Source organism: Echinops telfairi, unplaced genomic scaffold (genome assembly GCF_000313985.2).
Source record: "Echinops telfairi isolate 266 unplaced genomic scaffold, ASM31398v2 ScPeMD7_7424;HRSCAF=8462, whole genome shotgun sequence".
NCBI classification, from domain to species: Eukaryota; Metazoa; Chordata; class Mammalia; order Afrosoricida; family Tenrecidae; genus Echinops; species Echinops telfairi.
In genome coordinates, this window is record NW_022111324.1 from 66,119,472 (window position 1) to 66,147,043 (window position 27,572).

General features: G+C 41.6%; 1 protein-coding gene across 1 annotated transcript; it reads left to right on the forward strand.

The window, feature by feature from the left end:
- The first annotated feature begins 193 nt into the window (after window positions 1-193).
- RRP15 (ribosomal RNA processing 15 homolog) lies at window positions 194-27,438 on the forward strand. Its single transcript, XM_045298197.1, is given in 8 exon segments — window positions 194-226; window positions 293-401; window positions 404-585; window positions 4,114-4,142; window positions 4,144-4,194; window positions 15,577-15,757; window positions 27,079-27,137; window positions 27,139-27,438. Coding segments are annotated over 8 exon segments (687 nt in total). The 3' UTR covers window positions 27,182-27,438.
- The last annotated feature ends 134 nt before the right edge of the window (window positions 27,439-27,572 follow it).

Sequence of the window (27,572 nt, forward strand, 5' to 3'; positions counted from 1 at the left end):
TGGCCCTCTGTCAGCATCTCTCCTGGCAGCAGGAGGGCAGTGAGGGCAGTGGATAGACTTCTGTCTGGAGGCGAGGTTTTGAAGCCTCTCTGGCTCCCCCTGTTATCCTGATTAGTCAGGCCTTGGGGAGCTGATGGCAGTGGGTGAGGAGCTCTCTTGTTTTCCACTGATTCGGCAATAATGGGACTTGGAGATGTCCCCTCCTAGACAAGACAGGTGGAGAGCTGTAAGCTTCATGAAGGGCCCCAGAGATCTGGTCATCACCTTGGCAACCTCCACTTAGGGTATATAGTTTCATTTGTGTCTCCTCCTGGGTTCTGTAAGAAGCTGTGGATTGGAAGAGGATGACTTTTCTTCTGATGACGATACTATAGAAGTTGACAATGAGGAGGATGCTGAACCCGTGACAAAGAAAATGAAAATGATGCTGAATCTAGTGTTGGGCCAAATATAGGCTGGACAGATGCCATGGCTAAAATTCTTAACCAAAAATCTCCTACAAGTCAGCCCACCATTCTGATCAAAAATAAGGAGCAGGAAAAGGAGAAAGAAAAGTTAAAGCAAGAGATTGAGAAAGGAAAGCAGGTGGGTCCTAACCATTGTTTTTTATATTAGATGGTTTGCCTGGTGGAATTTTATCTGTGCCAGATGGTTCTTTGCAGTGTTTATCTGACTGACATTCTGCTTTTGTATTTGCTTTTTCTATGAGGGTAAATACCAAGATAAAGTTAGTCTAAATTACTCCATTTAGCATTTCGCTTTTAATGATCTAAGCAAAGCAACATAAATGTAAACTCCAAGGAAATGTACACTTTCAAAACCATGTAATTATAAATATGGCAATGACTACTGTATCTCAATATATTATTCTAAGTAGTTGTTCATATTCTCCATTTTTCAGGCCTTGAACTAATCTTGATGTTTGAATGGGTTGTGTAGGAAGCATGTTGATTTGTTGTTGTTGAAAATCAGTTTTATAATGTATAGTAACTGTGGTGGTGCAGTGGGGATGGGCTTGGCTGAGAACGAAAAGGCTAGCAGTGTGAACCCACCTTCTGCTCCCAGGGTGAGTTCCTGAGGTACCCTGCTGTTGTACAGATTACAATACTGGAAGCTTCTGTCCTCTAGGGTTGCTGTGAATAGCATATCTGTGAGGATGTCATGAGATAACGAGATTATTCCTTGTTACATAGACTTGAATCCATTATGCTTTTTGTTCCATCACTCACGATAGAAGTCAAACTATTATAATCTGTTAATTAAAGTTCAAAAGTTGGACATGACTTTGCTATTGTATATTGTAAGCATAAAGAAACCATGATATAGTATATGCTTATCCCTTATTCTTGATGGAGTGTCTCTGTGTTGAAATGTAGTTAGTGATGTAAGCATACTTTCCTAATAGAATTAAAAACATGGTTTTCTAAAATTGTGCTGGCAGTTTAGCACTGCTGATTCTAAGAGCACCCAGGTTGTGTAACTGGTTCATGTGCTCTCCTGCTAGCCTCAAAGGTGCCTTGGAAGAAAGGCCTGACAATCTAGATAAATAAAAAAACCAGCTGGTGAAAGCCCTATGCACAGTTTCTACCAGAGCACACTTGGGGTCTCCTTGACTGGGATTGGTATGAAGGCAGTTGGTTCGTTTATTGGTAAAAATAAATGATAAACAGATCAGAATTGACATATATTTCCATTAATATTCACCACCCCCTTATTGCATTTAAAGGTGAGCATTTCTTTACTAATATTGGTTGTTCTGTGTGAAAAACCATACAAAGATGAAACTTTTTCTAGCATTGCTCTTAGCAACAGAAAGTACCCTGTCACTAAGTTTATATTCACATAGTGTTTTAAGATAAATTTTGTCACTAAATCTTAGTGATAGCTTTTCAACTGAAAATCGAATGCGTTTATTTTTAGCTAGAAGCTAGTTAGAAGAGGCTCTACAAAAAACAGTGCTTACACTTACTTCTAGTCCCAATGTTCCGGTGTGGACAACATTCTGCAGTCAAGAGGAGCATGTCTCTAACTCCGCTCTAGGTCATAGCTGTGAGCATTAGAGACAATGACGCCCACATAGGGCATGAAAGCACCTGTGTTACACCAGACACATGACAGCAGGTTTCAGTGTCAGTTGTATGCATCGGGACCTCAAAATGCTTGTGGAAACATGGGACTGAAAGAGTGGGGTTTTCTGTGAGCTTCCTTGTAGGAACTCTCAGCCGCTAGTCAAGATGTTGACAGCTCAAGCACACGAGCCCCGTGCAGGAGCTAGAGGTGGTGGTTTGCTTCCATAGACATTGCACGTCACCTCGGAAGACCTTGTACAGCCCCTGCCTTACAGGGTCACTGTGGGTCAGAATTGACTCAGTGGCAGTGGGTTTGGTGTGGTTTGGCTTTGAAGAGATTTCTTAAGTGGTGTCAACATAAATTCTCATTAATTCTTAATGTTTGAATTTTCAGTTTTTCAGCTACTAATTTAGAATCATAAATATAAGAATACCTTTCAGAGTTAAAGCAAAAATGTTTGGAGGATCTTGCTTATTATTGAAAGAATACTGAAGATCATTTTAAATTAACTTAAAACTCTTAAGATTATTTTTTTCAGAAATCATCTGAATTATTATGACAGCAAGATTTATGAGAGTAAAAATGAATTCTCTGATTTAGGGAAGAATCTATACACTTAGAAAGCAATCAGGCCAATCTTTAGAGTGAGAGTAGGAGTTAGGTCCACTGTGATTAGAAATTTTGATTACTATAAAATGAGAAATACACAAATGGAGGCAAAGAAGAGATAAATGGAGACATATTTTCACGGATCCTCTTTACTGGTTTTGACCCTTACCACCTTTGGTGATGTTTGTCGCAGTCAGGGCATTTGCGGGTTGGTGAGCCGTTGGCTTGAGAAGGGGCCCTGGAGAACAATGTCCCACATCCGTTGCTTGGCCTCTCGCTGCTGCAGGGAAACAGTTTTACATGGATTATGGGGCCCTCAGGATTTTCCTACTTGCTAACTCTCCTTCTGCTTCTGCATGACAGCACAGTTTGCCTTTGTTGTAGTTTGGAAGTGGTGTGCCTTACACAAGAGGGCTTCAAACCGTTTGTGGGAAGATTCCATTAGCGTTCAATTAGACCTTTTCCATGCATTTTTTTGAAGCCTCCTCCTGTATGTCAAGGCTATGGGCCAGGCGTGTTGGCCCCAAACGAGTTAACAGAGTCTGAAGGCAGTGGACTGTTTCCATAGACACCAGATGCCCCTGGAAAACGAGGGTGGTTGGGCACCTGGGCTACAGATGACTTGGATGCAGTTCTGGGAGCAGGGCCTGACCGAGGGCACTGTGCTCCTTCTCCAGGACTGACACCTTGAGCGTCCTGATGAGGCAGTTTGTTGAGAACCTAGTGCTTAGTCTGCTCCCTTATTCCTTGTTTACTTTGGAGAAGGGCAAGCGTGCTTACTAACCCATGCCCTAGCTAGCAGAGAAAATGAGAGACCATGCAGGGCGGCCATCGGCACAGCACACAGCCAGAGGTGTCAGCCCTTCACTGGTGTTAACCACACTTTCCGTGTCCGTGTCTTTATTTCTGCTTCGATCCAACACCGCACGCTACACAGGTGCGCCACAAAGAGAAGAAACACATTAAGATGATTTACTCTAGACAACAATAATCATTGTATAAATAGGATTTTTCTGGAAATGATACTACTCCTATAAATGTGAATACACGTTCTTTAAGTCATTTTCTGCAAGTCAAGAGCAACTGTGTTTATCGTTGTGCTTGCCAGAGAAGGTAGTTTGCAGTCGTACTTGGGGTGATGTGGTGAGAGCAGAATAGGCATGTGGCTCTCTCACACCCTGCCATGCACGGCCTGCTGGGATACATTGGCAACCCTCCAGACCTCTGCTTTCAGGTCTGACAAAGCTCCTGGTGTGCCTCTCATATGACATGCCAAGGGCTAACCACAAGCTCCCTGAGCAGTACCCTCAAAATTGTGTAAAACTAAGTCAGCATGATTTATTACCTTTGTCCTTTCACAGAATATCATATCAAAGTATGCTGCAGTTTAAAAAATGCCTAATGTTCTCTAGCATGACAATATTTATAACACAGCTTGATAAGAAGCGGGAGCGGGAAATGATGTCCAGATGTTGTCAAAGAAAGAAACAGAAATCTTCAGAGGATTACCACAAGGTAAGACAGTGGTCTTGCCCTTTAAAAAATAATCAAATACTAAAGCTTTGAGGACAGTCTCGTTTGGCCAGATTTGATTCTGTGGGCCAAGTAATTTATATCTAAGCCTGCCCAGTCAATAGTGTAGCCAACCAAAGGTTTTGCAGTTCTTGTGCGGTATGTGTATAATGTGCTAAGTGAGTGCTCCGCATGAACCTATTTCAGATCATCTTGTTTTTATAGCCACAACAACAGTATTCAAGAATCTGCTATGATGCTTGTCTAAAATTATGATACTAGATGATTATTTTTGTTAACCCGTGGCATAACACATAATGCATGCATAGCAAGAGTCTCATGCTTTCTTTCATTCTGCAATTTTTTATCATTTGATGTCCACTTTGTCCAAAGATAAATATGATAAGGTCACTGCTGGTTGGCCCCTGCCCACTCATCTGTGGGCATTACCATTACCATCTCTCCTAGAATAGAGCCAGATCTTATATGTTGGAGACATAGAACAGGAGATTATCTGAGGACTTGGAAAGTTTCTAGATAACATATAGGCCTCTACATAAAGAATGTAGCAGTTATGTTTACTGGAAGTGGTTTTGAATTCTCAATTACCTGCCTTGTTTTGGCCATTTTCTAATCCATTGAGGCATTGCATCATGAAATTTAGATGTGAACCTTAAGAATGCCCAGATATAGATCCTGGCCTCAAATCCCAGTGCTGAGTTTTATTGACTGCATGTCTTCTGTCATGATAATTTCTTTTTACTTAGCTTTACTTATCTCTAAAAAGAAGATAACATACTAACCTATAGGGTTTCATTGATAACCTGAATGAACACATAAAAAGCACATAGAAAGTACCAGGTCAGTGCTTGTACAAACCTTCTTAAATTTTGTGCCTTAGACACTTCCTTGTCACACTCTTGTCCTGGCCCTGGTTCGAAGGGTCTAATTTTACATTCCTTCCACAAGTATGAACCCTGGTGGTGTAGTGGTTACAAGGTGGGCTGCGATCCACTTTATTGGAAGTTTGAAACCACCTGCATCTCTGTTGGCAAAAGACTGGGCTTTCTACTCCTGAAAACAGTTACAGTCTTGGAAAGCCACAAGGGGTCACTATGAGTCAGTATTGACTTGATGGCAGTGAGTTTCTTTTTCTTTAAAAAACCAAACTCACAACAGTGGAGTTGATTCGGACTCATGGGTGCTGCTGTTAATGCTTGGTTGCTAGCATGTGAGAGTGACCCAGACTCCCACAACTATTTGGGTGCTAAGGACCGGTTGTATAATTAAGAAGAAATTAAAGAGACAGACAAAGAATATAGAGTGCTTACCTCCTCCATGAGGTCAGGATTGAGAGAGAGAGCGAGTGTATTATTTCACCAATTTATATAGTCTCTGAACAAGCAAGCCCCCCTAGCTACAGACAATTACATACATAACATGGTGGGCAGTGTCCTAACGTAGATGTCCCTGAGTTCATTGGGGGAGTAATGTAACACCAGTGCTGGGGGCAGGTAAAAAGTAGTTGACTGAGGGGAGAGAACAATTGCATATGTCTGCTCCTATAGATAAGGGTTGCCGGCTGCATAGTAATCAGCCATGTGCTTGTAAGAAGTAACCTGAAGGGAGCACTATCATGGGAAGATATGGTGGGGTTGATTATCCCCCTCCCCCCAATTGGTCTACAAATTGTATTCTTTTTTAAAATCATTTTATTGGAGGTTTGTACAACTCATCACAATCCATACATCCATCCATTGTGTCAAGCACATTTGTACATTTGTTGCCATCATCATTCTCAGAAAATTTGCTTTCTACTTGAGCCCTTGGTATCAGCTCCTAATTTTTCGCCTCTCCCCTCCCCTCCCTCTCTCATGAACCCTTGATAGTTTATAAATTATTATTATTTTTACATGTCTTACACTGACTCATGTCTCCTTCACCCACTTTTCTGTTGTCTGTCCCTGGGGAGGGGGTTATATGTAGATCACTGTGATCGGTTCCCCCTTTCTCCCCTACCTTCCTCCTTACCCTCCTGGTATCTCTACTCTCTTATTGGTACTGAGGGGTTTATCTGTCCTGGATTCCTGACTTTCCCACTCTGATCTGTACCAGTGTACATCCTCTGGTCTAGCCAGAATTGTAAGGTAGAATTTGGATCATGATAGTTGGGGGAGGAAGCATTAAAGAACTAGAGGAAAATTGTATGTTTCATCAGTGCTATACTACACCCTGACTGGCTCATCTCCTCCCTGTGACCCTTCTGGAAGGGGATGTCCAGTTGCCTACAGATGGGCTTTCGGTCTCCACTCTGCACTCCCCCTCATTCACAATGATAGGAGTTTTTTTGTTCTTTGATGCCTGATCCTATCAACACCTCATGATCACACAGGTTGGTGTGCTTCTTCCATTTGGGCTTTGTTGCTTTTGAGCTAGATGGCCACATGTTTATCTTCAAGCCTTTAAGACCCCATAGGCTATATCTTTTGTTAGCCGGGCTCCATCAGCTTTCTTCACTACATTTGCTTATGCGCCCACTTTGTCTTCAGCAATCAAGTCAGAAAGGTGAGCATGATGGAATGCCAGTTTAATATGTGACATGGTGGCTAAAATACCATCAGAGGCCTTGTGCCATTTGAAATTATTGACATAGTCACTTGATATAAAATTGGACTCTTCAAAGCAATTTGTTAGAAAATTTCCATGGGGCCATCCCTAGTCAATGAGAGTTACAGCATCATTTCTTAGTATTTTTCTGTGTGGCCCCTGATACTTGAGCCATTTGAGTTTAACAGCTTTGAAGTGTCGGTAGCTCATGATCTTAAGGTTTCTGAACCACTTCTTCCTTCCTTGGTATTGGAGTTCTCATGTTCTGTAAATGTTCCACAACTACCATGTACAAATCATGACCAGTGTTGTTAAATACCAGTCAGTTATTCCAAGCTTGTGATTTAATGGTTAAACAGCTAGGGCTGGTACCACACTTAATGGCAATGCCTCAAAACCTATGATAAAGTTAAGACTCCTACCTTTTTCCTCAGGATAACTGAATATCCCATTTCCCCAAGGCCTTGGGGTCCGTACAGAGTGTACTAGGTAGGTTGGATCGGCAATAGTCATTAGCTTGGGAGCTTAGCAAATCAGGCCTGGATGGGATATAGAACTCAACCAATGCAAGGCAACAGGATCCACCAGCTTCAACCTCAAGCAATGTACACACCAGCAGTGTGGCGAAGCAGGTCTCGAAGGTCTCAAGCTCCAACAACATGATCCACAGGTTGGCTTGCCTCAAAGGTAGTGTAACACACAGGTTGAGGCAGAGAACCAGCTTACCCAGCAGCACACTGCTCTGATCACCAGAGAGCAAAGAGAGAGGGGGGTGGGCCTTGCAGAGTTATTTATCTCTTTGCCCTCCAATCAAACTGTGACCTGAGTAATTCCACATGTTCCTATTGGCCAGGTTGGCACAACAAACCTAATTATCGCACAGAGTCATGTACAAATATGGCAGGGCCTATTTTGGTCCACTCTACAATTTCCAGTAGGGGGTGATGGGGAACATAGGCCCAATAAGAATGGTTAGCACTTACCTCAGTGGCAAAAGATGTAATTACAATCGCTGCTAGAAACATACTTTCATGGGTCATCAGTCTGCCAGTGTTTTCTAGTGTCATCTGTGCTTTGTGTTTCATCAGTTTCACCTGTCCCCAGCTGGCGTGGAGGGATTGTTGGTGAGCACTTGGTGCATTTTCCTTTACCCCGGGTTTCTTTCTTATGACTAGGGCTGCCATATCTTTGGTGGGAACAGAATTGGGGTCAAAAGGACTAGCTAGATTCTTTCTCTTCTCCCTCATCTTTCGCAACATATGGTCACTCTCTTCTAAGGATATCCATCTGTCTTTTCCATCAATTGAAAAAATAAAAGCATACATTCTGCCCCTAGGCATTAGTAACCCTGGCTCCCATATTCTGTCATCATTTTTTCACCAGATCTTCTCTGGATTGGCTTTTTCTGTGGGACTAGAAAAATGTTTCTCTGCCTTAGTTATGTTAGAACCTTCTGGAAAAGAGAAAGAATTTAGAGTTACTAAAGCTAAGTGAAGTTTCTCATGTACTGAAATCACCCTTGGTGTCCCTTTTCTATTTTAATAATTGAGATTTTAGCGTGCTGTGGGCCCATTCAACAAGGACCTGGTCCTGAGGGTTGTAAGGGATGCTTGTTATGTGATGAATATTCCAATCTTGACAAAAACTGTAAAACCTTTCACTGGTTTAAGTGGGGCCATTGTCCATTTTCAGATGTGTTGGAGTACCCATCACAGCGAAGCAGGCTAGTAAATGGCTGATGATCTGCTTTGTAGATTTAGTAGTCATCTCTGATGCCCATAAAAATCCTGAGAAAGTATCTATGGTAACATGTACCACTCCCAGGCATCCAAATGAGGGTTTGTGAGTGACATCCATTTGCCAGTGTGCATGTGACTAATTTCATAGATTAACTCCATCACTTCCCTCCCTAAGTGAGGTTTGCTGACAGTGAATGCATTCGCTGACAGTTTGTCTGGCTTGGTCCCTTGTTAGATGATACCTTTATTTTAGGCTAGCAGTGTTGTATAAATTTTGATACTGAACTTTTGGGAGTGTAAGAATACTAAATGCCTTTGAGTTAACGTGTCAGCATTAGAATTTCCCATAGAAATTGGCCCTGGCAACTGCATGTGTGCCCTCCTATGCCCGATGAAGAATGGATAGAGGAGGCATCTTATTTGAGTCTGTAAGGCAAGGAATAACTTATCAATGTCAGAGGGTGGATCTGATTTTAGTTTTGCTGTTTCAATGAAAGAACAGACTTGTACAGTATATGCTGAATCACCAATAATATTGACTACTTCACATCTTTGAATAATAGAATGAGAGTGAATATTTCTGTCTTCTGAGCAGAGGTGTAACAAGTTTGAAAGGATGGAGAGGAGGGACCACCATAGGCTGCTATGCCATTACTGGAGCCATCTGTCATGTAAGTGGGGGCTCCCTCAAACGGCTTGTGGGAGGAGACCTTGTTAATTATTCAAGGAATCCATTTTAGGAATCCCCAGATCTTCCCTGTGGTTAATGACAATCTAACTTCCCATAAAATTCGGCTAATGCTGTTTGGAAATCTATAGAAAATTTCAAAAGAGTTTTTATTTGCGCGGGAATATAAGGCAGAATTATGATTGATGGATCAAACCCACTCAGTTGTGGACAGTGATGCTGGCCTTTGGAGATCAGCTGTGCTATTTGTTCCCAATAAGGCCAAGTAACCTGAGGGCCCATGCTGCCCTACTGTGTCCACTCTGGAGGCCTGTCCTTCTGGGTTAGAGTGGGGGTGATAGGAGTGTGAAAGATAGCAAGGTGAATAATTTTATCTGGATCAATGCAATGAATCTTTCCCTGGGTGATGCACTCTACAAACTGTACCTTGTGGCGAGCTTGAAGGGTCAGCTCTCTAGGGCTGTGGAGCTGTGGGAACGGCTGGTTAAGGGTTCCCATGGGCTGTGTAGCTGTGGGAACGGCTGGTTAAGGGTTCCCATGGGCTGTGGAATGGAACTCATAGCTCTCAGGTCTATGGACATTCTCCATTTGGCAGGTTTCTTTCTACTTACAAATAGGGGGCATTCCAGGCACTCAGAGTCTCTGCTATAGAGCCTTCTCTCAGCTCCTCTTAAACTAGGTCATGTAGGGCCTGCAGTTTTTCCCTGTTATGGCACCATCTTGTATCCATATTGGGACATTTCACTTCCAAGTTAGTTTAACGGGTGCAGGCTTTACAACAGCTGTCCTAATTAAAATTTTGGATAGCCTAGGCTATGGCATTCATTTTGGGGAGTGATCTCAATTGGAAACAGATCACCTTGTTCATTTTTTCCAAGGCCATTTCCTTAATAAACTATATTCTTACATGATATTTTGTTCTTTGGAATTCTGTGGAGAAATGTAAAGCCTGGCTTCCCACTGCTGCAATAGATCCTTCCCCATAAGTTAATTGGGGTCAGAGTCACCACAGGTTTAGTTAAACCTGACTGTCCTTCAGCGCCTGTGCATTGTAGGACCTTGCCACTTTGTCAGAAGACTTTCTCCTAAGGTTAACCTGCCCTGTTCCTCCAATGGTAAAATTAGCGTTGGTCAGAAGCCAAGCCTTTGGCCATTGCTCATGGCTCATAACCAGCAGGTTAGCTTCTGAAGCTAGTCCTGAAAATCTTTTTCTTTGATTTATTAACTCCATAAGTGGGTGCTCTTGTTTCTTCATATTAGTATTCCAAAATATCCCATGACCTATGGGTAGATCTGAATTCTCTGGCTCTTTTTCATGAGTGGTGTCAGTTTTATCAATAGGAACATAAGGAAGCAATAGTAATTGGTCTATGCAGTCTCCCTTCTTTATAACCCACAGTACTGCAGATTTAATCACTGCCTTAATTTCCTCCTCCATAATTCTGACCAATAACCCCAGTAACAATCTGAACACCTTGAGAATTTAAGTTGGATCTTCCTAATAAAAGCCCTATTGTTCTTTTAGGCAGCTAACCACAGATAATTTTAATAATTTCTGGCTCAACTTTTAGTTGATATAAGCTGACTGGCGTCTTGGCTAGATAATGCTATGGAGGAGTTCCCTCTGGGGGCAGGACTGAGACATAGGCCTCATTGGTGCTGAATGCATTCTGTGCTGAGCTGGGCAGGAATTGCATTTTCCAGGCTGTGGTGATGGGGTTCGAAGCACACCCTGCTCCTCATTTCTGGGATAGGAAGTATTTAACTGACAGAACTCCTGTACTGTTGAATCTCAAGCAGCATTAATTTGCCTAATGATTCCCCTTTCTGCAGCGGTGGCATTCTCTTGACCCAGACCTTGGCCCTGGTCCTTGCTGTGGTCCAGGCCCTGCTCTGCTTGTCACCACCTGGATGATTGGTGGGCGTTGCTGGCACTACCTATGAAACTGACCGACTTTTCTGCAGCTTGATGTGGTTGGCCATCAGGGCTGATAGAAGATTTGCTTTGAGCACTCAGATCCCACTCCCCTGCAGATCAGAAGATTGTTTAAAGATGTGCCCTGTTCTTTGTAGAGACCGTCCAGATTGGCATTTTCATAAGCAAGGGTGTGCATCAGACTGTTGCTACGCCTACATTGCTGACTTTTTTGCACACAGCATCCTGCAATCAGGACACAAATCTATATAGGACTCATTATTTTGCTGTCTTATAACAGTGTAACTGGGCCATTTCTCTCCTGATAGTGTTATTTTTTCCCAGACAAACCTCACAAATCTGTGAGAATGCCTGTTCAGTAAGATGCAGTGGTGCATCCATGGTAATGTAATTCCAATCCCCTAATAACTGATCTACTCCTATAGCTTTTGTTTTAGCTCCTTAAGACCACTAAATTAGTGGAAGTAATCTGACAGAGAAAGGAAAGCTACAGTTAAAGCTTTCCACTCCAAGGGAATCCAGCTGTCAGCGTCAGCTAATGATTTGATCATGCTAATTATGAAAGGAGGGCCAGCCCTGTATTTTGAGACAGCTTGTTTGAATCTAGCTGAAAAGGGAAGGCACTATAACGTTAAGGTGACCAGACGTCCCGCTTTTGGCAGAACAGTCCTGATTTTTAACAATGTTTTCCGTGTCCCACAGCATTTTTAAAAAGTCCCGGTTTTTAGAAAGAATGCACGACAAGCTAGGGTATGCAGTTTTTGGCTGCCATGTGCCTATTTCACCAGGATATGAGTTTTATCAATGGTGTCCCGCTTTACCAATGTTAAAATCTGGTCACCGTACTATAATGACATTCCTGAAGTCCTTGTTGATTTTCTGCGTTGGGTGCCACTCGATAACAGGAACAGGGAAGATTAATCTACAGTAGTTTCCCAACCCCCTTCTTCTGCAATTCCTCTCTCTCTCTTTGAAAGTCAAGGTGCTTTGCTGCACTTAGTGCCCTCACCTGATCTCTTGCACTGGCTAACTCTTATTTATTTATGGCTCCCAGTCCGCTCTGCTCATTCCTCAGGGACACAGTCATTGGCCAGGAGGCTTCCTTCTGAATCGGACTTAGCTTTTTCCGTTTTTTTTCTAAAATCTTTTCAACTGCTTCATATTCATTCTGAAGGACTTTTGCCTGCTTTTGTAACCTTGGATAGTTTACTTCAGACTTTTCGCTACCTTGATGATCCTTTTCTTTTCTTGCTCTGTATGCAATGGTTCTAAAACCATTTTAAGTTTTGCCCACAGAACCCAGGTTCCCATGGCGATCTTCTCCCCGTCTCTGCTTGCTTTCTTTAAGTGTGCAGGTATCATCTCCCAGGTCTCTTGAAAAGTTTCTTCCTCGGGGAATCATGGCTTATACTTTTTCATTACTTGTAGAAACCCTTGCATCTTTTTGCTTTTTCCGTAGATGGGTGGGAGTAATACAGTAAGTTTTATATTTACTTTCATTTTGTCCCATTATTCTTTGTGAGAGGAAGCCTGCCTCCCACAACCAATTGGGTTCTAAGGAATGATTGTACAATTAAGAGGAAATGAATGAGACAGATAACAAATACAGTGTAATCACCTCCTCCAAGGGGTCAGGATTGAGAGAGAGCAAATGTATTCTTTCACCAAGTTATATAGTCTTGGGACATGCACCCCTCTCTAGCTACAGACAATCACATATGCAACACGGTGAGCAGTGCCCTAACCTAGATGTCTCTGAGTTCACAGGCGGAGTCACCTAACAGCAGTGCTGGGAGCAGGTAGAAGGGAGGTGACTGACCCCTGAGCTAGGAGAACAATAGCAACATGTCTACTCCTATAGAGAATGGTTCCCGGCTGCATAGTAATCAGCTTGTGAGAAGTAACATTAAGGTAGCACTATTACGGGAGGATATTGTGGGATGATTTTTAATTAGGAGAATGCAACTTGGACTCTTCTCCAACTCACAAATGTGAAGGCTTCCCTCCACCCAGAATCCTTCCTCCCAGGGTTCTTAATCATGAGCATAGAGAATTTGTCCATCTACATTCTCTTCCCAGTCCTCAGTTTCCCTCACTCACAAAAGACAAGAGACTCTTGAGTCAGAGATAAGGACTTTATCTCTAATGGCAAAAGCAGTAGGCAGAATGTCATGTCTCCAGTGCTTCTTGTCCCAGAGGGGCCATGCAGGCTCCCTAATAGATTCTCCTGCATTTGGTTGCTTATATTACAGAGGAGGGGCCCTATTCTTGCATAACTATTGCACCGTCTCCAGTATTCTTAGTTTTTCCCTCAAGGCTGCTCACTGGAAACACAACTCTAGAAAATGTCCCGGATGAAAGTGTTCCAGCCTTCCCAAACCCAGTAAAGCTATGTGGGAATGCTTGGAGCCCAAGGTGGATTGCCAGGCCCAACAGTTATGATGAAGACAATTCATAGATTGTACAGTTTCAAAGCTAGCAGAGGTTGTCATGGTCTAAATTAGTACTGTCGTGCCTCTGTGTCAGCCAGCTGCTGACTTCCAGGCCAGCAGAATGACAGCACCAGCTGCTTTAAGCTCTGCTCTCGTAAAGAGTTATTGTCTCAGAAACTAGCAGGGCTATTTCCTCCTCGTTCTTTATTGTCACTGTGAGTTGGCATCTACTTAATAGCAGTGAGTTTGTGTGCTAAATATATTATGAGCCACATGTATAATTGTATTGCTCACCTCCTCTTCACCTTGTACCCCATTGGTGAGGGAAGGAGTTTTGCCTTAGCATTATGGGATGGCTAGCCCCCACAGCATCTGATACTGAGCAGACCAATGGCCACATAAACGCACCATCCATGGGAGGAAGTCACCTCATTTGGCAAGGCCACTCCCATCAACTTTGGGAACAGAAGCAGCAGGCACTGGGGGCCAAGAGCTTTGTATCACAAGAGGGTGAGGTAACACCCCCACCCCTACCCCCACCACCCCTGCTGGAGGATGTGATTGGCTTGTTTGAATAATTCCATGAGCTATGGGGAACTGAAGCCTGCTGCTACCCAGAGAGAGGCAGGCCCTCTGCCTTATTCCACTGCTAAGGAGGGATGATTTGGCTGGGAGAAATGATCCATTAGCACAATTGGGAGCAGAGAATTCCTGTCTAGGCCATATAAGTCCCTCCTGATTTCAGATAACAGAGCAACATAATGTGAACTCAAGGTTTTCCAGTAACTGCATGGAGAAAATTAAAGTAAAATTAATTCCAATAATATATTTTACTTAACCCAATGTATTGAAATAATAACATTTCAGTGTGCAATCTGTATAGAACAGTGATATGTATACTTATTATTAAAAGATCATTTTATTGGGGGCTCTTACAGCTCTAACAACAATCCAGGCATCAATTGTATCAAGCGTATTTGTACATATGTTGCCATCATCATTTTCTAAACATTTACTTTCTATTGAGCCCTTGGTATCAGCTCCTCTTTTTGCCCTACCTCGCCCCACCTATCCGCATGACCCCGTGATAAACTATAACTTATTATTATTTTCATATCTTAACTGACTGTTGTCTCCTTTGCCCCACAGTGAATTATGTTTAATTCTCTTTTTTATACCAAGTTTTGGGTGTGTAGAATGCACCCAATTTTGGCTTACCACCTTCCTGCTCTCGCCAGCCTCTGGAGCGTAGTGGCCACTGTGTCAGGCAGCTCCTTCCAGGGCAGCAGTGTGCCTAGGCTACAATAACAAATCCCTTTAAAGAGCAGAAACTTGTGTTCTTTTAAGAGCAGATCTGGAGGCTAGAAGTCCAAATAAGGACATGCGTCTCTCCTCGCTTCAGTGACTGGGTAATGTTGGCGTGTCCTGGCTTGTAGATGCATCTTCACGTGGAGTCTTCTTATCCTTGCGCCTGTCACATTCAGCTCTCTGTGCTTGTTCTGCTCTTTTTAAACCACCGTTCAGGCGGCAACAGGAGCGCCCTACCCTGGTGTGATCTCGTTAACTAGCATCGTGCAAGAAAGACTTTATGCCCAAGCACAGGTATGCTTGTTAGGACGTCTACCATCTTTTTGGAGGGAACACCATCCAATTCTTCAACTATTACAAAAGTATATTTTGAGAAAGAAATATTTGTTTGAAAAGCAATTTTCAGTTCAAATTGCACAAAAATTGGTTTAGAAAGAACAAGGCTGAAAAAAGTCACACACCATTCCACCTATATTTATTCTCTGCATTTGCAGTGTACTTTCATTCATTGAAATGCATGTTCATTCATATGTATTTATTCATTTCATTCTATCATTTGAGTACATACTGTAGTGTTTTCCTCTTTTCTAGAGAGTGGAAACACTTTGTTGCAGCCCTGATAGACTTTACATTCCAGTGTAATTGTTACATAACTGCATTGTTTTGGGTTTAGAGCAATTACTTAACGCTGTTCGTTCGGAAGCATGTAAAGAACCTTGATGGAAAGGAGAACGAAGCCGGGGGCTCTGTTAGAAAGTGTGCTAACTTGGAAACAACTGTCTCTAAGAAAGATGTCATCAGTGTTCTCAGGGGAGTGGATGGAAGTACAAGTGAGAAGAACTCAAAAGCCAAACAGGCCATGCTTTTTATATAACATTCAGTACATCAGACTAAGGAGGTTTAGGATGAGAAAGCACAATGTAGAATATGGATTTTAAGTTTATTCAATTTCCTATATGCCCACAGACTAATTTATTAAGATTCTGAACTCCTTGGAAGTAGTCAGTTATGGTTATCATAACTCAGGACACCCATAAATTCTGGTAAGTTCTTTAGAGGTAAAGCTGGTCTCCTACCTGAATTCCTCTTATTTCATCATTTGGAGACCATAAGCCTAAGTGAGAGATACAGAGCCTCTGGTTCATGTCATTGATCGCCATTCCCACAGTGTATAATATCATTTACCCAACTCTGACTCTCTGCTTTCTGTTTGCATTCTGTTTTTCCAAACACTTATGAACTTTGGGTGAATACTATTATCTTGATCTCAAATTGTTGATAATTCTAAGAAGTGCTACCTCCCTGGTGTTATTGTTCCCCCTTAGAGATTGGCTTATTTTGGGATGAAAATTGAGCCCTGAGTCTGAGTTCATTCAAGACCTGAAGTGTGACTGACGGCTATACCTTTGGGGGTTCCATTATGACCTATAAGGCTGGTCTTTTTTTTTTTTTAAATGATTTTGAATTTTGTTCCACATTTTCTCCCACTTTACTCAACACCTTCTAAAGTGATGCCTTGCAGAGCAGTTAGTTAGGGGTTGGTGGTAACTGAACACTATCTACTTCTGATCTTTGTGGAGGTTGATGTTTGCTTGGTCCGTTAGTTCATTGGACGAATTGTTTCCATGCATCTCGAGTTTCCTTCATTTGTTTTTGCTTTGAATAATTAGAGACCGATAGTTGTATTTTAGATGGCCTCTCATGATCGTTTAAGACGCCAGTCACTACTCACCAAAGAAGGATGTTGAACATTATCTTTGTGGACTGTTACACCAGTTGACTATGGTGTGTGTCCTACAATTTAATTCCTGGAATATAATCCCAGAGGTAAAACACCTCTCCTCTGTGTGCTGACTGGGGGAGCTTTTAAAATCTGCTTTCAAACACAGTCTGCCTAAGGCAAATCTGTTTACATTGCCAGATTAATGGTCAGGCAGAATTTAATGGAGACAATTGATGTTAAATCTCAAAATGGAGTAGACTTCCCAGGTAAATAGTCTGCCAAATTAAGTGCTTAGAATTTAAACTAAGTTACCTTAATTTCTGCCCTGTCTCCACACAGCCTTCTCCCTGCCTCTATGTCACTGCCTTCCTTTCTGTTTTATGAGGACATTCAGTACTGGATTTACCCTAATCCAGGATGGTATCATCTCTAGATCCTAACCTTAATTATGTCTTCAGTGACTTCTTTTCCAAATAAGGTCACATGCTAAGATTTTGGGTGGACTATCTGGGGATACTGTATTTTACTCACGACCAAGACTGTTGTCAAAATCAAAGCAAGGGGCGAACACCTAAACTGAGGTATAAAATGTTGTGTGCTGTTTCCACCTTGGGATATTCTTTTTTTTTTTTTTAATGTCACCATAGCAGCCTTTTCTAAGTTTGTTAACAACTGTAGCCTAATCCCAGTAAAGCCTGATAACAATCATAAGAATTCATTAGGAATTTCACCGGGGGTGGGTGGTGGTGGTGGTGGTGGTGGTGGTGGGGGTGGGGGTGGTGGTGTACCATTATACCCATGCCTTTACGAGTCCATATAGCGATGTAGTATTTATGTATAGGTACATAGTTAAGAGTGCATTTGGATGCCTGAGTAAGAGCTGTCTGGCAAACGACATGATGGCGTTCTCTTTTCACAGATCTCGTTGGCACGTCCCATGCAGGAGGGGCTGTGGCCGCATGGAACTAGGGCAGCAATAACTGCATTCTCAAAGCAAATCACACAGTCGTGCCTTCGTCTTGATTCGGGATGTGTTGGGACACTCTTGAAATTGCCAGGTCTTTCACCAAAATGGAGAGAATGAAAAGTGGAAGCAAGTATTGGAGTTACAGGTTTCCCCATTATCTGAAGCTAGACCGATCCTGTGAGACAAAATGGTGTGAATCAAAAAAACAATTATCATTCATTTCTGTGAGAAAATTTTGGAACCTTCCTAGATCCAAAAGATAACCTATCAAGTCATACTGAGTAACAACATAGAACCTAAAATAACATAGTCATACACTGTTCACTGACGGCATGTAAACCTCTGACAGCTTGATGCTGACAAACGGAGTGCATTTCCTGGGGCAGGAGCCCGGGAAGGCCACTCGGGCTGCTTTGGGTGTGTTCTGCCTCTTTAAAAAGGTTCACCGCAGAACAAACACTGGTTGCTGGGTTTGCTTTTTCGTAAAAGTGTGCAAACCGTCTTAGAAAGCTTTCCTGTTACCAAAACCAGGGATTACTGCAGGTCTTTTAGAAAAGCTAAGCTGCGTAAAGGAAGGGATGCTTGTGAAGACTTCGGAAGGCAGTGCTTGCTCCAGGCTGCGGTCAGAAAGACAAGGGGGACCGGAAAGACCAGTGGAGAAGCAGTGGTGTGGGAGAGGCACTTGTGACAAAACAAACCAACAAATGAAAGTGAGACATTAACAAAGGAAACAGGTGGCCTGGATTGTCAAGAATATTGAGGTTCTTTGTTAAAGGAACGCTATGAGTTTCCACAGCCCTCTAGGAAACTAACCTGTATCAAAATAAAGGATAGATAGAGATTTTTCATATGATTAAAAATCTGTGGGTTTAGAGAATTAATTTTTTCATTACATCTTTTAATTAAAAGTTATTTGGAGAGAATTCCCTAATCCTGCTAGTCTTTCTCTTAGACCAAATAAATGAAGCATCATACTGAGCATTATGGCAAGATCCACTTACTAACCTCTTGATGTGTTTAAGGGTACAAAAGAAGCCCCAAATCTTAAATATAGTTTAGAGAGAAAATTTATGGTCCTAAACAAGAAAAGACAAAGACACATCATTCAAATGAGGGAGACCATTAGTATGAAGTTATGATACTGTTCAAGGGTTAATCAGAGACTTACATAGGACATGGGCGGGGTGGGGGTTGGCAAAGGAAAACTATCACAGAAACATGATTGTGACAGATTAATACATCACAGTTATAGGTAGGACTGCGGAAGTAGGAACAGGACCCTGACCATGACCTGTATATTCTAGGAAAAGTGTTTTCAAGATTGTTTCAGGTCCCTATGGTCAAGGCAGTCAGGCACCCCAATTTCCATTGCGGGCACACCCAGGCAACTCCTTCAGGCCATACCACCCTCCCTGGATTAACTAGGGACAGTCATTCATCCTAATGTGCTCTGTCTGGGGGTAACATATTCCTTCTGCTGGTTAATGGTCAGAAGGAATTCAATGGAGGCTTAATTCCTGGGGACTCAAATGTATCTAGAACTTTCACTGTAAATTAGCATTTTTTGAAAACTCAATGCTCAGAAATTTAAGATGCCAATACTAAAACTTTTTTTAAAGATTAAATAATATTTTAGATGCTCTGTTTAAGGGAGCAAGCAGCCCTACTGGAAATATTGGACACACTTTGGGCTGTTCACACCCACCAGCTGTTCTGAGGGAGAGAGATGAGGCCCTACTGCTCCCTTTACAGCCTTGACACTTTTATGTAGCATCACTGTGGCTCATAATTGGCTTGATGGCAGGCGTTCGTTGGTTTAAGGAAGCAACGAAAAGACGACACATTGTTTAAAAAGGTTCTTACGTATATTTTTTTAACCTCTAAAGGGGTAATACATACATGCCTTCTCCCAGTGAAACCACAATGATAATTTTGTAGTTATGGGAAATCCGAGCTAGTTTCTGTTAGAAATGTATTTCCTCGGCAATTTCAGGATAGCACAATTTCAATAAACATTCCTAGGGAACAACAACAAAAAGCCCATTTCTCTCTGGAAATGTTTTTGTTTTGTTTGTTTTTTCCCTAGAAAAAAGGAGAGATTAGCTTTTTCATCCTCCTTCATTTTTGTGACATGAGCACTTTAAATTCAATGTCCGTCATGCAGATAAGTCATGGTTCTATTTCCTATACATTGTTCCTATATAGCAACTACAACATTTCTTCACAGCAAAGCATATATTTAATGGTGGGACTGCTTTTGAAATTCCTGGCTTCTTTGATATCTTCGTAATGCAGGCCCACATTGCAAAGGTTCATACACCTACTGGATTCCTGGCCCACATAAAGAAAGCTTAGGACTGGGGGCACTTCCTCACACAGGTCCAAGCAGGGGGGAGGGGAGGTGTTCCACTGTTCAGGACAGGAAGAGTGGAAGGCAGACCTTTGGGTAGAGAAAGATGCTGTCCTTAAATTACCCCTGCACATCACAGCAACTGCGTTTTATTCTCACATAAAAGCTCCTTGCACAAGAATGATTGGAATATCAACTTTGTAGATAGTTCAGTTTAATATTTGTTTACTGAAAATGCTCAGATTAGACTTTAGACAAAAGAGAGAGTTCTGCATTTGAAATGAGAATGAGCAGACTTGTTCACATTCAATTCACGGAACCGTTTAAAGCCAGTTTCTCCTTGTTTTCACTTCCTTTAACATAAGCTCCTTAGTTCTAATGGAGAGTGGTTTCTGATTGAACAGCAGTTGCTATCCAAGTGCACTTATGCTTTGCAGTGTGGCTTGTGCAGCCTTTTGACATGGAGGAGCTATTGAATGCAGAGTGATAACTATTGTACAGCACCTGTGGACATTGTTACATACTGTCAAAACAAGCACCGCCCATCCGACCCTAGTTGCAGACCTGCTTTCAGGTTTTGAAGCCACTGAGCCATTGATTACCTGTATAGAAATTTCATCAATGGAATCAGGGCTTTTCATTTTTATTTATGTATTTTGTTCCTGTATAAGTGACTTCTCTACCTTGTGTGGTCTTATCTCTGGTATGTTTCTTTCTTCTTTTTTAAAAAAAGGCAATTTTATTATTCTTTACTAAAATTGCCTTTATGAGTTACAGGTCCTTGAAATGTGTTTAGAGGATATATTATGCGTAAAAGATAATATATGTGCCTAGAGTGCCAAGGTTCACAAGACTTTGCCTGCTATTTATTATATATGACCTTGGAGAATGCTGCGCCTCAAGGTTTTTAAGGTGTTTAACACCGTCCTTCTAGTAGTCAAAGCAGCCCCCACTTCATAGGAATATTGTGAGAACCCAAGGAGTTAACATAGTTAAGGTGCTTAGAATAAAGCGGACCTTAGTCCTCCTAAGTACCACCCTTGCTTCTCACCACTTTAAAGAGGCCTTGGGCAGCAGATTTACCTAATGCAATGTGTCCCTTGATCTCTTGACTGCTGTGCCCATGGCCATTGATTGTGGTTCCAAGCAAGACAAAATCCTTGACACCTTCAGTCCGTCTCCTCTCCCTGTATGTATCACGATGTTACCTACTAGTCCAGTTGTGCGGATTGCCGTTTTCTTTTCATTGCATTGTAATCCGTACTGAAGGCTGCAGCCCTTCATCTTCCTCAGCAAGTGCTTCGAGTCCTCTCCACTTTTCAGCAAGCAAGATTATGCCATCTGCATATCACAGGCTGTTAATAAGCTTTCCTCCAATCCTGACACCGCATTCTTCTTCACACAATCCAGTGTCTATGATTTTTTGCTCAGCAGAAAGATTGATACAACCCAGACACATACTTTTCCTGATTTTAAACCACGCAATAGCATTCCTGTGTTCTGTTTCCACAACTGCCTTTTGATCTGTTTACAGGTTTCCCATGAACACAATCGGATATTCCAAAACTCCCATTTTTCTCAAGACTATCCATAGTTTGTTGTTATCACATAGTCGCTAGCCTTTGCATAGCCAGTGAAACACAAGGAAACATCTTTCTGGTATTTTCTGCTTTTAGTCAACATTCATCTGACATCGATGATATCCTTGGTTCTACGTCCTCTTCGGAATCTGGCCTGAACCTCTGACAGCCTACTGTCAATTCACTGCTGCAATCATTATTGGATGATCTTCAGCAAAATTTTGTGATATCAGTGACATTGTTCTATTAATTTTTCCATTCTGTTGGCTCATCTTTCTGTGGAATGGGTACAAAGAGAAGTCTCTTCCACTCAGTTGGCCAAATAGATGTCTTCCAAGTTATCTGGCATTGACGAGTGAGCGCTTCATCAGCTTGTCGACACATTTCACTTAGTAGCCTATCAATTCTTGGAGCCGGGTCTTTCGCTAATGTGTTCAGTGCAGCTTGGACTTCTTCCTTCAACACCATTGGTTCTTGCTTATATGCTACCTCCTAAATTGGTTGAATGTCCAGTAGTTCTTTTCAGTACAGTGAATATATATTCTGTCCATCTTCTTTTGATGCTTCTGGCATCATTCAGTATTTTGTGCATAGGATCTTTCAATATTGCAACTCGAGGCTTGAGTTACTTCTTGGGTTCTTTCAGTTGAGGATATGCTGAGTGTGTTCTTCCTTTCTGGTCTTTGCATGTTTCATTAGAATATTTTGCTTTGTCTTTTCAAGGTGACCTCTACCATCTTCTATTCCTTCTTTTCCTTCATCATGTATTCATTTTGCCTTAGCTACTCTGTGATAAAGAGTGAGTGTCAGAGTCTCTTCTGACACCCGTGCTAATATTCTCTCTTGCCTGTCTTTCTAATTGCCTTTTGCTCTCTTCACATCGGATGTTCTTGTTGTCATCCCACACCTCATCTGGCCTTCTGACATTATTGTTTACTGTGTCAAATTTATTTTTGAGATCTTGAAATTTATGTGGGGTATACTCAGATTTATTTTGGCTCTCATGGTTTTAGTCAATTTGATTTCGGTGTCTTTTATCTGGAGAAGTCCACATGTGTGGTTGTCTTTGTGTCGCTAATAAAAGGTATTTGCTATTAGCATGCCATTGGTTTTGCAAAATTCTGTTGTGATCGCCACCTTCATCATGACCATATTTGCCAACTACTCTTCCTTCCTCTTTGTTTCCAACTTTTGCCTTCTAATTGCTGGTGATTATCAATGCATCTTGATTGCATGTTTGATCAATTTCAACTCTTTAAAAAAAATTTATTGAGAGCTAATAGAGATTTTATCCTGTAGTTCAATTGTATCAAGTAGTATCGTACAACTGCTACCACAATCAATTTCCAAACATTCTCTTCTTTCTTGAACTCCGTCATACCAGTGCCCCTTTACTGCATCCCTCTCTTCACCCTGCAGAAACCCCGATTCACGTGCTATCTCTATAGGTTCAGCAATCCTGCATGATGAACCTGTAGAGATACGGGAAAACAGAAAAACATACCAAAATTCAGGATGATTATCCCAATGACAAGCGACATCAGATAAACCCCACTGCGAAAGAAAACAAGCAAAACCAGGAAATGTTAAAAACTAGATCAAGTCCAACATGCATCGGGAGGGGGGGTGCTCAACTGACAAGGTTTTAACCAGCCGTTCAAGTCGTGTTTATCATTGTGATCTCCTGTAGTCATCTCTCTTAACGCATTCTGTAATGGGTTATGCCCTTTCCTCTATTAGGAATCAAGGGAAATCACCCGAGGCTTATTTCCTATGTAGATCTCATATTTGGATCCCACTGTCATCCATAGCCTTCTGCAAACCAGAATCCCACAGTTTAGACACTGATACCATTCCTTCCTTTGGCTTTGGATGATATGATTTACAATCCTTCGGTCACTGATGTTGGTGTGCTTCTTCCCTGTGGACTTGGTTGAATCTCACTCAGATGACAGCTTGTTTGGAAACAAGCCTTTAAGACCCCACACATATATACATGGTCTTTTCATCTAGTGTTGTTTGTTTATTTAGGCTGATTATTTGAAGGTAACATCTCCATGATTCCCAAAGATTTTTTTAGGCAGCTTTCTTGAGATGTGTGATAGTTAAGGTTTATTGTGAAGAGATGTTACTTGAGCCTGTGAACTGGTACCTACTGCTGCAGACTTCATGGACGGTCTGTCCTGATTTGACTTTGCTTATGGATGCGGACTCAGAGGTTCCAACTGGAATGAAGACGCTTCACATCAAAGAATATAAAAACCTGCATGCTTATAAAAGCATTGATATTCTTACTTTATTTCTAAGGATTTGGGTTCTATGTCACTTCTCTTGCTTCCAACCAGAAAGCAGTTTTTTGTATAACAATTTGTTGTATATCCTTTATTATTTAGTAAGAATTCTTAGGTAGTTTAATCTCTTGTAGGCATATTATTAATTCCAATTATAAATACCAAGCTCAAGTTTGTCATCAAGTTGATTCTGACTTATAGCAAGCCCACAGGACAGGGTAGAACTGTCCCTGTGTATTTCCTGAGACTGTAACTCTTTTACTGGAGTAGACGGCCTCATTTTTATCTTACAGAGTGGCTGGTAGTTTTGAACTACTGGCACTCCAGATAGCAGCCCACTGCTTAACCACTATGCCACCAAGGCTAGCTTAGTGACAGTTTACAATAGAGGTTTAAGATTAATCAATGCTCGGATTTTTAAATATATTTTATTAAAAAAGTATTGTAATGAAAAACAAATATAACAACTCATTTGCTCTTTTAACATTTTTAAACACAATTCAGGGACATTTATTACAATCACCATGTTGCATAACCATCACTACTATTTCCAAACTTTTTCATCACTTTTAACAGACTTAATACAGTTTAATGAGAACCTCTCAAGTTAAATGAAACAAGACTAAAATTAGAACTTTGAACAGTCTTCTTGAAGAAAACAGTGAAATGAGCTAATGTGATTGTATAATAGAGTTTTGACGATATTGTTTGCTTTCGAGGATTTGACTTTAATTTTTCCCTTCAAAATTGAAATGAGGTTAAGCTCTTACTGGTTTGGTAGTAAGATAATGAATAATTCCAGAATACTATTTTCGGTTTTGTTTCCTCAAGCCACCAGTGCATGTTTCGAATCTTGAAATGGAAGTTGATCGAACATTTCAAGGGTTTGCCTTCAACTTCAACATTGACCCAGCAGCTTCCGGGCGGCACAGGGGGGTATGAGTTGGGCAGCTAGCTGCAAGGTCAGCGGTTTGATGGCAGTGCGAATGAAATGTCATGGGATTCTTGCATATTCCAAGAGACTTTTCCCGTGGTCTATTCTGTGAATGGAATAAGTAGATATGCAGAAATGGTTAGCCCCATGAGGAGAGGACCCTGTCTTTTACTTCTGCCTCTAAGAACAGTGCTTACGACGGCACAGTGACTGTTGTCTATCTTCCCGTTGATTCTGACTGGCAGTGAGACAGGGTCGGGCAGAGGCTGCTTCTCACCCGCACACACCAGGTTCAGATGATTTTGAGGTATCTCCTCAGACCCATACCTGTAGGCTCACTCACATGCACCCAGTTAACATTTAAACATGTGGCATATTACAGTAGCTGACCACATTTTCCATTTCTTACCACCTGTAAAATTCCTGTATTTTTCTTCCTGTAAGAATTATGTGTTTTAGGTTCACTCCCTGATCTGCAGCATTCCGCATTTGACCCGTTCAGATTTAATATCAGAGCAGGAATAGACCAGGCACCTTTGACCTCAGTTGAGCCCAAGAGCACAGAACACCCAGGCAGGGGACTAACCTGAGGAACTGGCTGCCAGGTGCTTGCACATCATCCCATAAGAAGCAGTGATACCCCACCCACCAGCCTTTGAACAGTCATTCCATGCTCACTGAATTCCCATAGCCCTATCTATGTGAACTCAATTTCTAGAATTCCCCATCTCCTTTTATGAATAAACCTAATGCCCTTCTTGAAACTTCCTTTGAAAAGCCTCTCCTTTTCCTTTGTTAGGCAAGATGGGGTCTTTAAGTTGCTTTAGGCCCCTGCCTGTCTCCTCTGGCAAGATGTGTCTCTATGTAATAAGCCTTTCACTGTTCCCCTTGCCAGGTATTTCTCGCTAATAATCATTTTGCTTGTGGGGCAAGCATGTTAATCTCACCGAGCAGGGAAGGAGCTTGCAATTGAAAGCTTGCTGTGGTGACAACTGCAAGCCTAGAGGACAGACCACAGGTGCCACCTAGGGCCTGCAAGGCTTTCATCTCTGCAGAAGGAAGGTGATGTGATGAGTAAAGCCTGCAAACCCTATGGAACTGCTGTATTCTAGCCTATCGGTTGTTAGGAGTTGAATTCAACTCAAAGGCAGCGTGTTTGGGCTTTCATTGTAACAGTGGCAGTTAATCAGCTCTTTTCATCCTTGGTCAGCAGCTGGGTGCTTAACTACTGCACCACTAGGGCTCTTTTTACACACACACACACACACACACACACACACACACGCCTCACTTCTCAGTGCTGACTCATAGTGACCCCACAGGATGACCCATAGGGTCTCACACACACACACACACACACACACACACACACACACACACACACCTCATTTTTCAGTGCTGACTCATAGTGACCCCACAGGGTCAGAAGCCACTGCGGGTTGCTGAAACTATTACTCTTATGGGAGTAGAAAGCCACATCTTTCTCCCTCTGAGTAGCTGGTGGTTTGGAACTGCCAACCTTGCGGTTAACAGCCCAACGGATAACCACGATGTCACCCACGCTCCTGTTTGGGGACCCAGTTCCTAGTAAGTTAGTGTATCCGAAATGAAAGAAATCTCACAGCTGAGAGCAGGGCTGCATAAGTTGCAGTACTTAAATAATACCACGAGGTGGTAATGTTGTACCATGAAATGAGAGTGCACTGCTTGGCCTGACAGTATTTCATAAGTCTTATGAATGAATTATTTGTAATTTTGTCATTTGCTTAATCATATAACTACGTGGCTGAGAATGTACCTAAGTAAAAGGCATTTGGCTTAAAATTTTATGAAATATTTAATGCGATAAGATGTATAAAACTTTAAGCACACTATGAAGTTAGCTTCCTTTTCTCGTTTATTTTGTGGTGAAAAGCTCCATTTAATTCCTATTTCTGCTGAAATGTTTTGCCATCAGTTAATAATACATTATCACTGAAAGTTAAATAACATCAGTCTCTTTTAGTTGTCAGACGATTTTAAAAACGATACCAGCCTCGTTTTGTTATAACTTCCTAGCATACACACACACACAGAAAGTATGCTTGTTTTGTTTTTAGCTTCCATTTTTCTTTTGATATTTCAATTATGTTATTAGCACAGCGCTCTTTTTATAGACATTTGAACATATAATGTGATCTTAATGTATAAATAAAGTCAACTTATACTTGGTCTAGGTTTCACCCATATTGTAAAACCAGGTATTGAAAATTTTGTTTTGTAGCTTGGACTTCTTTTACTTCCTCTTTTGAAAAATTGACTTTGAATATTTAGATTCTGTCATGTCCTTCAGACTGAAGTGAAATCAGAAGGGAGTCCAGGATGGCACATCCTGCGAGACGATTTCCTGCTGGAAAGACTGGGACGAGGTCAGTGAGGGGTCAGATGGCAGCTGACCGGCTTCTGCACGTGACACTGACGCATGCCGTTAGAAATCATGCACGTTTTCTTAGAAACTTGTTTCATGTTCCGAAAGATGAGAACTTGTAAGAATACCATTTATAAGAAAACCTAAAAACTTTTTATCAATTTTAGATATTTCCCTTTTTTACATGAAACGTTGTCTACTAAACCAAAGTATCAATGATATTTCACCAGGGTCATTACAAGTTTATGTATTGGAAATGGGCATTGGTGTATTGTTTGGATATCACCATCGTTTCTAGAAATGACAATACTAATTCATAATTAAAGTGAATTATTTCAAGTTAATATTTCTCTGCCTTCAAATTTGTAGGTCTAGTTTTTTAAGGTATATTTGGGAGTGAGTGGTTTTGTTTGTGTGTG